The sequence below is a fragment of the Caretta caretta genome, chromosome 5 (assembly GCF_965140235.1).
Source record: "Caretta caretta isolate rCarCar2 chromosome 5, rCarCar1.hap1, whole genome shotgun sequence".
In the NCBI taxonomy this organism is placed as follows: Eukaryota; Metazoa; Chordata; order Testudines; family Cheloniidae; genus Caretta; species Caretta caretta.
Window position 1 is genome coordinate 84,395,076 of NC_134210.1, and position 13,486 is coordinate 84,408,561.

General features: G+C 41.6%; 1 protein-coding gene across 2 annotated transcripts in view; it reads left to right on the forward strand.

Moving 5' to 3' along the window:
- Positions 1 to 3,423: 3,423 nt before the first annotated feature.
- SPTLC1 (serine palmitoyltransferase long chain base subunit 1) overlaps positions 3,424 to 13,486 on the forward strand; it is a 52,545-nt gene continuing 42,482 nt past the window's right edge. Inside the window, exons 1-3 of one of the 2 annotated variants that reach the window (XM_048850277.2) lie at positions 3,424 to 3,548; positions 9,662 to 9,769; positions 12,834 to 12,928. In XM_048850277.2, coding sequence (XP_048706234.2) covers positions 3,435 to 3,548; positions 9,662 to 9,769; positions 12,834 to 12,928 — 317 coding nt within the window. In that variant the 5' untranslated portion in view covers positions 3,424 to 3,434. Of the gene's footprint in view, positions 3,549 to 9,659; positions 9,770 to 12,833; positions 12,929 to 13,486 lie in introns of those variants that run through there. The other variant, XM_048850280.2, reaches the window with a different exon arrangement.

Sequence of the window (13,486 nt, forward strand, 5' to 3'; positions counted from 1 at the left end):
AGGCAGATGTGAAATTATGAATGGTGTGGAGAAAGTGAATACAGAAGTGTTATTTACCTCTTCACATGACACAAGAACCAGGGGTCACCCAATGAAAATAATAGGCAGCAGGTTTTAAACAAACATAAGGAAGTACTTCTTCATACAATGCAGTCAACCTGTGGAATTCATTGCTGGGGGATGTTGTGAAGGTCAAATGTATAACTGCGTTCAAAAAAGAATTAGATAAGTTAGTGGAGGATAGGTCTATTAATGACTATTAGCCAAGATGGTAAGGGATGCAACCCTAGGCTCTGGGTGAAGCAGCTGTAACTGGACAATACGGGATGGATCACTTCAATAATTGCCCTGTTCTGTTCATTCCCTCTGAAGCATCTGGCACTGGTCACTTTCGGAAGACAAGATACTGGGCTAGATGGACCATTGATCTGATCCAATATAGCCATTCTTATATGGCCCAATGAATCCCACCCTCTGGAAGATTTAACTGATACTCATTCTAAAGGGAATTAGTTCTAGATACCAGAGTGATGCCTCTGCTTCTGTGAACATGACCTCCCATAGCAACTGTATTCCATTGGAACAGTGAAACCGTCAAACAACAGGTTTCAGAGTAGCAGCCGTGTTAGTCTGTATTCGCAAAAAGAAAAGGAGTACTAGTGGCACCTTAGAGACTAACCAATTTATTTCAGCATAAGCTTTCGTGAACTACAGAAGTGAGCTGTAGCTCACGAAAGCTTATGCTCAATTAAATTGGTTAGTCTCTAAAGTGCCACTAGTACTCCTTTTCTTTTTGTCAAACAACAGGGACAGGCACATTACTATGAGAGACAGAACCAAGGATGTAGGATTCACTGCCAGAAGCATTAAGAACATCTATAATCTTGCTGCAATCAGAGTTAAGAGCAAAACCTGCCTTTTAATCCAATGTTTCACAAAATAGTACCCTCATTCTGCCAGACACATTTAAAAACAAACCAAAGCACACCACTTAAGCTGGATTCTTGATGGCAGGGAAGGGGGAACAATGTCATCTTTTAACTCACAAGAGATGCTCAGATAGTATCATGGAAAGGTCCCTAAAAACCTGAACCAAATAACAAAATATCCATTTCTTAATTATAATCAACCTCCCCTATTTACACTCCTTTTTTTATTATGCTAAACAACTCATCTCCTTCTATGGTGTTTACAACCTTCAATATGTGTACACTCTTATCATAGTCCCACCCATAGTCATCATTTAGAAAAGCTATACTTATTTCTCTCTCATCTTTTCTCACATCCTTCTTTCCACTCACTAATTATTTTTCTTTTTTGTGGGTTCACACCCTATAATTTGTCATCATCTGTTGGTTAATAAGGTACCTACAAATTAACATAATAGTCCAGATACTGTTGCATCAGAGCTGTACACAGAGAGGGGACAATTACCTTCCTGTTCCTGATGCCTTTGTGTATGCAGCCCACAACTACATCATTCCCCTTTTTTGCTGCCATGTTACCTTGGAAAGTCCAGAACATAGCTATAATTAAGACCAGAATCTAGCACATTCCGAATTTCCTGAAATTGTGAAATTCATTTGTTGACTTTAACAGTTAGCCTTTACTGGCATTTATGTTCAAAATACCTATATTTAAAGTTATTTTGTCTCTTTATCTGCTTACTCAGTTCACCTTTAGAAGTTATTCCTACTGTCACCTGATTTCACCTTTGTCATTAAACTTTTAACAGGTGTTGCATTATTACCCAACTATATAGATATAGAATTTAAATAAATATATAATTTTAAAAGACTATTATAATAGCAAAGATGGCAATAGAGAATACATAGTGTAATATGTATCTTTAATATCTTAAAGTACAATAAAATCATTCTACTATTCAGAACTGTTAAGTTGGGATAAAGAGAAGTTGAACTGTGAGGCGGTCCATGGTTTATGGGAAAGGTGAAAGGACGCAGTAAGCAAATTTTGATTTGTAAGTGCTTGTTTAGAAACAGCTGATACATTTATCAAAACTGTTATAGAAAAACAGAAATGGAAAGATTCTACACAGCAACATCCTACTAGCCATCATGCCAAATAAATGTACTCAAGAACCAGTCATATAATTTCATATAACTTTTCTAGGAAGTTTAGTAATTACCTACACAGGGTATTTCTAGGATAAAGTCACTCATACAAGGACCAAGCCCAATTTCTAAATAAAAGAAATTGGTGACAATGAACAAAACTAACCCCAGAGACTGTTTTAAAGCAAGTTTCAAGCATGTTGCCCCAACATCATGAAAAAGAAACAAATGAATAGTGTTCAGGCTTATAAACTGGCATCTCAAAACCTAAGTAAGAAGTTGAGGGGTGTTAGAGCTCTTCTCCTATGATTCTAGAAGCAACTAGGTGTGGTGTTGTCCAGCAACTTTAACAGGGTCAGTGTGCAAAAACAAGTACATTTATTCTTCTCCCATGACCCCGAGATTAGCATATTTTATATTTTCATCCTGGAAAGGTTACTTAAGCATGACTCTTGCTTTCCTCCAGTTCTGGGATCAGGGAATGTGTAAAGTTGTTCTTTCAGTGCTTAATATTTTCCTTATCTCTGCTCAGTATCTCTTCCCCTGTACGCTGTCCTTTCATGATCTACAGCAGAAGTTGGAATTCTGTGTTTGGCAGAGTTTTAGATCAAGCTTGATTATCCACTTCTGCTTCTGTCAAGCATAAGACACCATTAAATCAAAATAAGTGGTAAACCAAGGTTAAACTAAATTTCTCCTGCTGTATAATTCCTTATAATTATTGTATAAATCAACAGTCCCAAGGACATGGAAGTTAAAAAGAGGTGTATTACGATTTGTAATGCTTAAAATAATGTACTAAGTAAAAACAACACAAGTGTACACAGTGTATATTCACCTATTCCAAAAGAGGAAAATACTGTCCTTATAGGCAGGAAAACTATTTACACCCACCCCCAGGGGAACTTTCCCCCGCTCAGGCCCTCTGTCCCAGCTGGAATATACCCTGTGTGAACCTGGGCCAATGTCTAGTACAGGTTAGCAAAAATGGCCAGTTATTTTGTGCCCTTCTCTTTGCAATTAATAATGAAGCGTGCTTCCTTGAGGCGTTTCTAGTCACTATTCATCACAGGCTTCCAACCCATCTGCCTCCCTGCTTTGACAACGTGCCAGTTATGCACTGGGCCCACGATCATTCGGGCCCGTGCGGTCGCTGCTCCCCAGGGCAGGGAGCCGCTGATTTACAAACGCTTCGCGGCCCCGGCCAAGCCAGCGCCCCCCGCCGCCCTGTTCTGCTCGGCGCGCCCTCCGGCCCCGCCCCGCCGCAGCCGTCAGAGGAAGCCCTGAATCCTGCGGCTGGGGCGGGGAGGGGCGTGGCCACGGCCTGGTGACGTATCAGCCGCGCGCTCTCTCCCGTCCATGCCGGCTGACGTCAGTGCGCGCGCCGGGGGCCCGGAAGCCATGGCGGCGGCGGCTGCGGTGGGGATGGGGCAGCAGTGGGTGCTGGTGGAGATGGTGCAGGCCTTCTATGAGGTGAGCCTTCTCCCCACCCCCGCTGGAGCCGGGTCCGGCATCCCCCCGCCCCGCCCCCCTTCAGCGGGGCCGCGAGCTCAGCCTGAGGGAGCGGGGCGCTGGGTGACGGTCCCGCCTGGTGACACCAGCTCTCGGGGGAGGGGTGTTGTGTCGCCCTGGCGGGGGGGGACCCTATGGCCTTGGTGATTCCAGCAGGAGCCAAGCACCAGGCTGTACTGGCCGCCCAGGGAGCGGGGCAGTGAGTCGGCGCGGCAGGGTATGATAGAGCTGATGATAAGGCAGGGACGGGCAAACGTTTTGGCCTGAGGGCCACATCGGGTTTCCAAAATTGTATGGAGGGCCGGTTGGGGGGGGGGGCTGTGCCTCCCCAAACAGCCGGGCGTGGCCCAGCCCCTATCCAATGATTTAGTGGGGATTGGTCCTGCTCTGGGCAGGGGGTTGGACTCGATGGCCTCCAGAGGTCCCTTCCAACTCCGTTATTCTATGATTCTACCCCTCCCCCCCGCTTCTCGCCCCCTGATGGTCCTCTGCCCCCCCCCCCCGGACCCCGCCCTATCCACCACCTCCTGCTCTCTAACTGCCCCCGGCCACCCCATCCAACTCCTCCTCCTTCCTGACTGCCCCCTGGGACCCCTGCCCCTATTCAACCCCCCCTGACCTCTGACTGCCCCTACCCCTATCCACACCCCCGCCCCAACCATCCCTGCAAACTCCCCTGCCCTCTATCCAACACCCCCCCACCCCGCTCCCTGCCCCCTTACCGCGTTGCCTGGAGCACCGATGGCTGGTGGCGCTACAGCCGCTCTGCTCCGCTGGAGCCAGCCTCACCACCGCGCAGCACAGAGCACCAGGTCAGGCCGGGCTCTGCAGCTGCGCTGCCCCAGGAGCTCGCCACCCAGAGCATTGCACCAGCAGTGCAGTGAGCTGAGGCTGTGGGGGAGGGGCTGGGCAGGAGGGTCCCGCAGGCCGGGCCATAGTTTGCCGACCTCTGTGATAAGACCACTGGAGCAGGCAGCACTGGTCACTTCTCGCAGACCTGAGTGGGGCTCAGAGACGAGCAAGGAGAATGACTGAGTGGCCTGGAGAAACTCAGGGTGTGAGGAAGTGGGATTGCTGACCTTGCAGAGGAGGGGAGGGGATCACAGTATAGAAAATAACAAATGCAGTAGTGACAGTAGAGCGGGAGTATCTTCCTGTGACTTAATCCAAGTTCAAGGGGATGTTTGGCCAAATTAAAAAGTGGGAAATTTGCAGTTGATAAAAGGACTTAGTTTTTTAGATGACCTGTCATTTGACTGTGGAACTTGCTGCCATAGGAAGTCATTGAGGCCAAGAATTAAAAAAAAGATTCAAAAAGAGATTGGACATTTATATGACCCCTGGGAATCCATAGTTGTCATAATTTATTATCAGGTTTTGGAAGGGGTATTAAACCTTATGCATCATGTATGAACCAACTTCCAACTATTAGAGACTAGGATGAGACCTAATGTGGGAGGTAGATTACTTCCTGTCTGCTTATTGTGAGGTTCTTGCACCTTTCTCTGAAGCATCAGAGACAGGACGCTGGGTCCGGTCCGGAAGAGCAGTTCCTATATTGGCAGATGCTGTGCATGTTTGTCAAAGTTAAAATATGGTGACATTTGTGTGTCTCAAGGTAAATCTAGTATCCATCTGTGGTGGGGCTTCACATTCACCTTGAGAATTTATGCCATGTGCTCATCATCATTATGAGCCACTTCTGACTTGGAGGCAGTTTGTTCCATATTGTGATGTTACTTCTGTTAAACTCTATGCTATATTTTGGTACATGCTGTTTTTGCCACACTTATTTTCTGAGTCGAAATCTATCATTTTGGTAAGAGAGTGGAGGCAATAAGAGGAGACTTTAGTTTACACCTTTAGTACTATTATTGAAAGGCAAAGATTTATGAATTCAAACTCTGAATTTGTTTTCCCTTAAGAGGGACTCTATTGTCATTTTATGCTAATGGAATAGCATGGGTAATTATTTCCAGACTGTTAGAAACAGGCATTTCTGTGTTAGAAACAAATTCATGACCTGATTGCCACTTCATAGGTAAAGGTGTTGCTCTAATCTCTTCTATCCCACATACAATCCAGGTGGTGACCTACTTACATGTATTGGAATCTTGTTTGAGTTACCTAGCAGGTCAGGCAATGAAAAGTACTGCTCACAGAAGAAGCAGCAACTCTAACCTTAATAAAAGGAGTACTTGTGGCACCTCAGAGACTAACAAATTTATTTGAGCATAAGCTTTCGTGAGCTAGAGCTCACTTCATCGGATGCATTCAGTGGAAAATACAGTGCGGAGATTTATATACATAGAGAACATGAAACAATGGGTGTTACCATACACACTATAACGAGAGTGATCACTTAAGGTGAGCTATTACCAGCAGGAAAGCGCGGGGGGGGGGAGAAGAGACGACCTTTTGTAGTGATAATCAAGGTGGGCCATTTCCAGCAGTTGACAAGAACGTCTGAAGAACAGTGGGGGAATAAACATGGGGAAATAGTTTTATTTTGTGTAATGACCCATCCACTCCCAGTCTTTATTCAAGCCTAAGTTAATTGTATCCAGTTTGCAAATTAATTCCAATTCAGCAGTCTCTCGTTGGAGTCTGTTTCTGAAGTCTTTTTGTTGTAATATTGCGACTTTTAGGTCTGTAATCGAGTGACCGGAGAGATTGAAGTGTTCTCCGACTGGTTTTTGAATGTTATAATACTTGACATCTGATTTGTGTCCATTTATTCTTTTACATAGAGACTGTCCGGTTTGACCAATGTATATGGCAGAGGGGCTTTGCTGGCACATGATGGCATATATCACATTGGTAGATGTGCAGGTGAATGAGTACTTGTGGCACCTTAGAGACTAACAAATGTATTTGAGCATAAGCTTTCATGAGCTACAGCTCACTTCATCGCTGCAGCTCTCGAAAGCTTATGCTCAAATTCATTTGTTAGTCTCTAAGGTATTTGAGCATAAGCTTTCGATGAAGTGAGCTATAGCTCACGAAAGCTTATGCTCAAATACATTTGTTAGTCTCTAAGGTGCCACAAGTACTCCTTTTCTTTTGCGAATACAGACTAACACTGCTGCTACTCTGAAACCTGAGAATAAGTTGGGTAATTGTTTAGGGAGTACAACCTGCCCCTTGGCTAGTGGATTTTGGGTTTCATTTGATCACTTTCAGAGCTAATAGGGAGGTTGAGCAGTGAAAGAGTATCTTCAGAATTTTTCTCTTCTCAGTTCCCTGTTTCCTAAGACCATGTCTACACTACAGAGGAAATTCGATCTAAGCTACGCAGTTTGAGTTAAGTGAATAGTGTAACTCAATTGACATCACTTAGATATACTTACTGCGGGATCCACGCTACACGATGTCGACTGGAGACGCCCTCTCGTCGACTCCCCCACCTCTTCTCGATCTGGTGGAGTACAGGAATCGACAGGAGAGTGATCTGCGGTGGATTTTAGCGGGTCTTCGCTAGACCTGCTAAATCACCTGCCAATGCGTCGCTCACTACTCGTGGATCCCCCAGTAAGTGTAGTCAGAGAAGGTCGGGGTGCTTCTTGCCTGGTGGGGGGAAGCAAAAGTGTCAGGAGTCAGCAGTACCCGGAGGGGAGCTGCCTCTGTCTCCTCTTATATAACGCATTCTGCTGTTACTACTACTATGATCTTGTGGCTGTATCATTCCTGGTACTCTGCCTGTTTGTGCTAACCCAAAAGAAGGAGACCATGAGGTCTCACAATGGTACTATGACAACAAGGCCAGAGAAAGTCACTATCTATACTCTTTTATTTACCTCAAATGATCTAATGTTGAAATTATCTAACTGATGCCACCAGTTCCCCTCCTCTGGTGATCACAGTGGAACAAGGCTTTGGTAGCCACTGGATTGTTTAGAGCAAATTCTAGTTTAAATGAGCAATACATTGGGAATTGTACGCTAAAGTTACTAAATTCTGGTGGCTCCGGATGCCTGTCTACTATAGCACTTCTACCATTATTACTAGGGCCCTACCAAATTCCTGGTCCATTTTGATCAATTTCACAGTCATAGGATTTTAAAAATTGTAAATTTCATGATTTCAGCTATTTAAATCTGAAATTTCAGTGTTGTAATTGTAGGGGTCCTGACCCAAAAAGGAGTTGGGGGTTGCAAGGTTATTGTAGGAAGTGTTGTGGTACTGTTACCCTTACTTCTGCACTGCAGGTGGGGTGCTGCCTTCAGAGCTGAGCAGTTGGAGAGCAACGGGTGCTGGCCTGGAGCCCAGCTCTGAAGGCAGAGCCAGCAGCAGCGCAGAAGTAAGGATGGCAATGGTATGGTATTGCCACCCTTACTTCTGCACTGCTGCCTTCAGAACTGGGCAGCCGGAGAGTGGCAGCTGTTGACTGAGGGCTCAGCACAGCAGGCAGAAGTGCAGTAGTAAGGGTGGTAATACCATACCATGCCACCCTTACTTCTGTGTTGCTGCTGGCAGAGCGCTGCCTTTAGAGCTTGGTGCCTGGCCAACAGCTGCCGCTCTCCAGACGCCCAGCTCTGAAGTCAGCGCAGAAGTAAGTGTGGCAATACTGTGACCCCCCTCCAAAATAACCTTGTGACCCCCTCCCCTGCAACTCCCTTTTGGGTCAGGACCTCCAATTTGAGAAATGCTGGTCTCCCCATGAAATCTGTACAGTATAGGGTAAAAGCACACAAAAGACCAGATTTCATGGTCGGTGACGTTTTTCATGGCTGTGAATTTGGTAGGGCACTAGTTATTACTACTGGTGGAACTGAACAGGAGTGTTGTAGGTTAAATATGGAGCTGTAAACTCTTCTCCAAAACGTCTCCAACTCTTCTGCTAACATGTGACCTCAGGGAAATTTGTGCCTTCGTTTTCATGTCGGTTAAAAGAAAAGTGCTCTTCAAATACCAACTTCTGTCATCACGTGAAGTGATGTGTTGCATATGTCCTTATTACTACGTTTATGGTGGCTATCGAAATATCTGTATTGGTAATTGTTATTACTTTTGTTTCTCAGTGCATTTGCATTCCACTTCCTCCATTTCTGTAGGCCCTATACTAACAAAATACTAAACTGTTTTTGGAAATAGCTTCTCACAGTTTTATTCCTATATGGAGTGGGTAGAAGGGTGTCTCTATCAGGTTCTTGAAAAATAACTGATGTCCATTTTGTATACTGGACCCTTGTTAAAATAGAATAGAACATAAGAACAGCCATACTGGGTCAGACCACAGGTCCATCTAGCCCAGTATCCTGTCTTCTGACAGTGTCCAAGACTAGGTGCTTCAGAGGGAATAAACAGAACAGGTCACCATCAAGTGATCGATTCCTTGTCGCCCATTCCCAGTTTCTGGCAAACAGAGGCTAGGGACGCCATAATAATAATAACCATTGATAGATAAATTCATGGAGGATAGATCTAGATCTTTTTTGAACCCTATTATAGTCTTGGCCTTCACAACTTCAGCTAAACATAGCTAAATGCATGTTCTGAAAGAGCTATAAAGTGTTGATACGTTTTAGAATTAGGTTTATGTCTAGCATGAACTTGTTCCTTACGTGGGCAGGGTTTAGCCTTATGCAGTTTCTACTAATTCGGCTGCAGATTTAATCAAATGTAGTCTGTCTAGCAGTGATTCTGTGTAACTTTTTAAGTATGAATTTAATGCAGTTAAAAGTGACCCTGAGCCAATAAAGTATGCAATTCATTTCCATACAAACTCCTTATCCACATCTTTGCTAGTGTAATTTAGGCTATCCTGCAGTGTACTCGCTAATCCTCCCATGCACCTTTCTAGAACTGAAACTGCCTAACATATCGACTTTGAGAGCAGTTTATTATGTCTTCTGCTAACACATACCTGTTCACTTTAACACTCAGTAGGCAGGATCTGCAAAGCCATGAACTTCCATAAAAATGCTTTTTTTTTCTTTTAAATAAAGGAGGTATGTATGAACAGTTCTAGTTGATGCAAGGCAACTTTGTTTCTTTTAGAAATCTAATAATGGAAAGGAAAAATACCAGCTGATTAAAACTTATATGGACTTTTTATTTATTTTAATTTCTAGGCTCCTGCTTACCATCTTATTTTGGAAGGAATTCTAATACTGTGGATAATCAGACTTCTTTTCTCTAAAACCTATAAACTTCAAGAACGATCTGACCTCACACCTAAGGTATATTGTAATAACATTCTTCTCAATATGCAGATTTTTTCCTTATAGCAACAATTTATAATACTAATACATTTGTCTGTTGTGACACTCAGAGTGTGGTGTGGTCACCTCACAAATTGAAACCACTGTGATAAGGTGATATTTCTAGTGACTTCAAAATGGCGTAAGAGATCTTTCAATATGTGTTTTGTTTTTGGGCAGGAAAAAAGATTGATCATAAATATTACACCAATTAGAGGAAAATTTAATTTTTAGAAAGTTAGAAATCAGAAATTTGAAGGAATTGGATTAATTGTTAAATTTCTAGAGAGATGAAATTGGTATCAGCTCTACTTTTGAATGGATTTGTTTTAACAATGGAAACTTCAGGTAGTTGTTTTTTTTTTTTTAAATCTGTTGGAGAAATTGAAATTCATGCTGAATTTTGTTGTCCTGGAAAGCAATTGCTAAATCATCAGTCTGGAAATAGAATGTCAGCATAAAATACTGTACTTAACGCTTCAGATATTAGCAATTTTAAGAAAGGATTGAGAACTTTTATACATCGGGGGACATAAAATTCTGTTAAACTTTTAAACTTATTCCTGCAAACAGTTGTACTCTTGTTTAACTCTAGCAGTCCCATTGACTCCAGTTGGACTACACATGTAAGTTAAGCATGTGTAAGTATCAGAATTAAACATCAGTACTTCATTTTTCTCTTTCTTGGTTCTCCTACTTCACCTCGTACTCAGAGCCATTATATTCTAAAAAGTAGTGATGATGGTGGGGAGCCCCCATGACTTCCTCTGTACTGGTATCTAGTAGTCAATAAAGGGCTGAGAGGCCTTAGTGGATCTGCTTAGGCTAGAAGTATTGCCACCAGCAGGCTATCATACTGCAGGTCATGGGTTCCTGAGATTTTTAACCAATATAATTGTATGTTATAATTTTAAATACTCACCTTCTGTCCACCAGTATGACACTGCCTTTACTCTTCAGGCATCATCTCCCAGGTCTCTTTATGTGATAATGGTGAATATGGATATTGCTGGACAATGCTGCACAGCAATAAACTGTATTGACAGTTTGATAGAGAACAGAGAGATCAGTATTAAAACTACAATATTTAGTTAAAAAAAACCGATAGCATGTCACCCTCAACATGCTAGGCTAGCAGCATTAACACTAGCTAAATACTTGATGGAACTTAATGAGAATTCTTAACCCCTTGCAGACTGCTTAAGAAATGGGGGTGGGGGAGAAGAAATCTAATGCATGTGCTATAATTACATTCATGAGCACACTAGCTTTCAATCTCAGTAGTAGCCAAGCACACATTCTAACATGATTGTAGCTATTTCTAAATATTAAACAAATATAATATAAATATAATGTTGTTGCACACATTCATGTCACTTTATTTCCTTTCAAACATATGGCCATTGGGCATAGTTCCAATAAGAAATACAACATGTAAAAGATCAAATGTTTTATCTAAACACTTTCTTAAAACAATTTTAAGAACATCTCTTCTGAAACATAGGGCCTTTTATATTTTGATCCTCTTCAAATATGTCACAGTTCAAAAACAATCATTCATCTAAATAAAAGGAAAATATTGAAACCACAACAGAACAAACTTACAGTTGTGTACACTTCCCTTTCCTATTTCTAATCTTTTTTTGTCATTTAGACTTTGAAATTTTTTCTTTAAATATAAGTATGAGCTTTCTGCATCAGAATCTTCAAACAAAAATTGAAGTTACTAAAATAATGGATTTTCTTAAAGTAATCCTGTAATAAGTATCAGTAAGTAGGTCATATAGTTTTTAAATATTCCATTAGCCTTACAGTTTATATTGACATTTAATTACAATATTGATGTGAAAATCCAATATCATAAAGCTTTTTTGCATTTGTGAATAGATCATCAGGAGTGTCTGGCCTTCTTTGTCTTTTTGCAAGGATGTTATACCTGGTAAATAACTCTTAGGAAATGTTACTCTTCAACAGTGTTAAGGGAGGTGTTACATTTTAGAACTCATGGTCATAGTGACTGGTGACATTTTAAATGTTGTTGTGTAGCTGGGCTAGACAGAGTGGTACTTAAAATGTCAGAAGCCTTCCTGGAGTGGAGCCTTTTCTACACTGGTGCTAAGAACAAAATAGGATATATTGGCAATATCAATCCTAGTGTAAATGTAACCTTAGTTAATTGCCCATATCCTATGTATGGGGCTCGTTCAGTGCAACAGAATTACTTAAATTATAAAACCAAAGAGTGGAGGTTGTCAGTGGTAGTCACAGTATCTAAAAATTTAGTTAGTCTTTTAAAATAAGTTAAAAGTAGTTTCAAACTTAACATCCCTTTAATAGCTAATGCTTATATCATAGCCCTACTTAGTGTCAATGTAGTTCAGGGGTTAGAGAGCATAGGAATAGGTGGAACTAAGGAACTCCTGAAATCTAATGTTGGCTCTGACTCTGATTCACTATGTATCCTTGGGCAAGTGACATAACCTCTGTTACTCCATCTGAAAAATGGACAGGAACAATTGCCTACCTTGCATGTGTTGCGAGGATTAGTAGTTATGACATGCTATGCTATGCAATATTACCCAATGTGTAGATTGCGATAAATTGATTAGTAATTGTTACTTCTGTTGTGTCACTTCACTTAGCACTCTAATGCAAGAGCTGTTTGCTTAAATAGTGCTATAGAATGGTTGAGGACGGGAAGTGAGGAATACTGTATCCAATATTAAATTAGAGGGTGATTTTGCTAGTTGGTAATCAGAAATCGCCTTAGCTAAAATTTTGACCAGGACACAGAGTCAACACCTCTTCTTTTACAAAACATGCCATGAGATCTTTAATTCAAAGTCACCTTGAGCAGTGCAGAGCCCCTCTGTAGAGTATATGGGGGTAATAGTTCAACATTGACTTGGAAGGGTGCCACATGTTGATATAGTTCTTTTGGTTAGAACTATACCCATCTGCTTATCATACCATAATCTGCTATAATGGAAATCATATTTGAAAGATACTAAACATTGGGTACTTTGACTTCTGATCCTTTCAGGAAAAGGAAGAATTGATTGAAGAGTGGCAACCAGAACCTCTTGTTCCTCCTGTATCAAAAGATCATCCAGCTCTCAACTACAAAATTGTTTCAGGGTAAATTTAGCACAAAATAGTCTTATGTTCAACTTCAATATAAATCTCTTTTTCAAATTTCTCTGTTTTTAAACATATGAGGATTTTAATGTTCCTGGAATATTTTTGTGAGTGAGTTGCATATTAGGATTACAGGACTGGGTTTGTCACTGATGCTAAAGTCTCCTATCAAAGTTCATTATATCTTTGTCGAAACAGAATTAAATTCTGAGGAGATACGATAGTATAGAGAATCTGATTCTTTTATTCATTACCTATAGTAAACTATTAAGTAATTGGGCTTCATCTTGGTATCTTATTCAGGATCTTTTTCTGTTTGATGATTAATAACCAAAATGAAGCAAGTTTTGTAAAGGTATAGGCCTAAATCTCCAAAAGCAACTAGTGTTTTTGGGTTTCCAACTGGAGGGACCTGATTTTTGAGAGGATTGGCACTTTCGTAAATTACACTACTATAAGGTTTCTCAAGCTGGGCTCTCAAAAGTGGAGTCATTTGAAATCTTGGCTATAACATCTTAGGGCTTGTCTACAAATTTGAAATGGGACTACACCAATGAG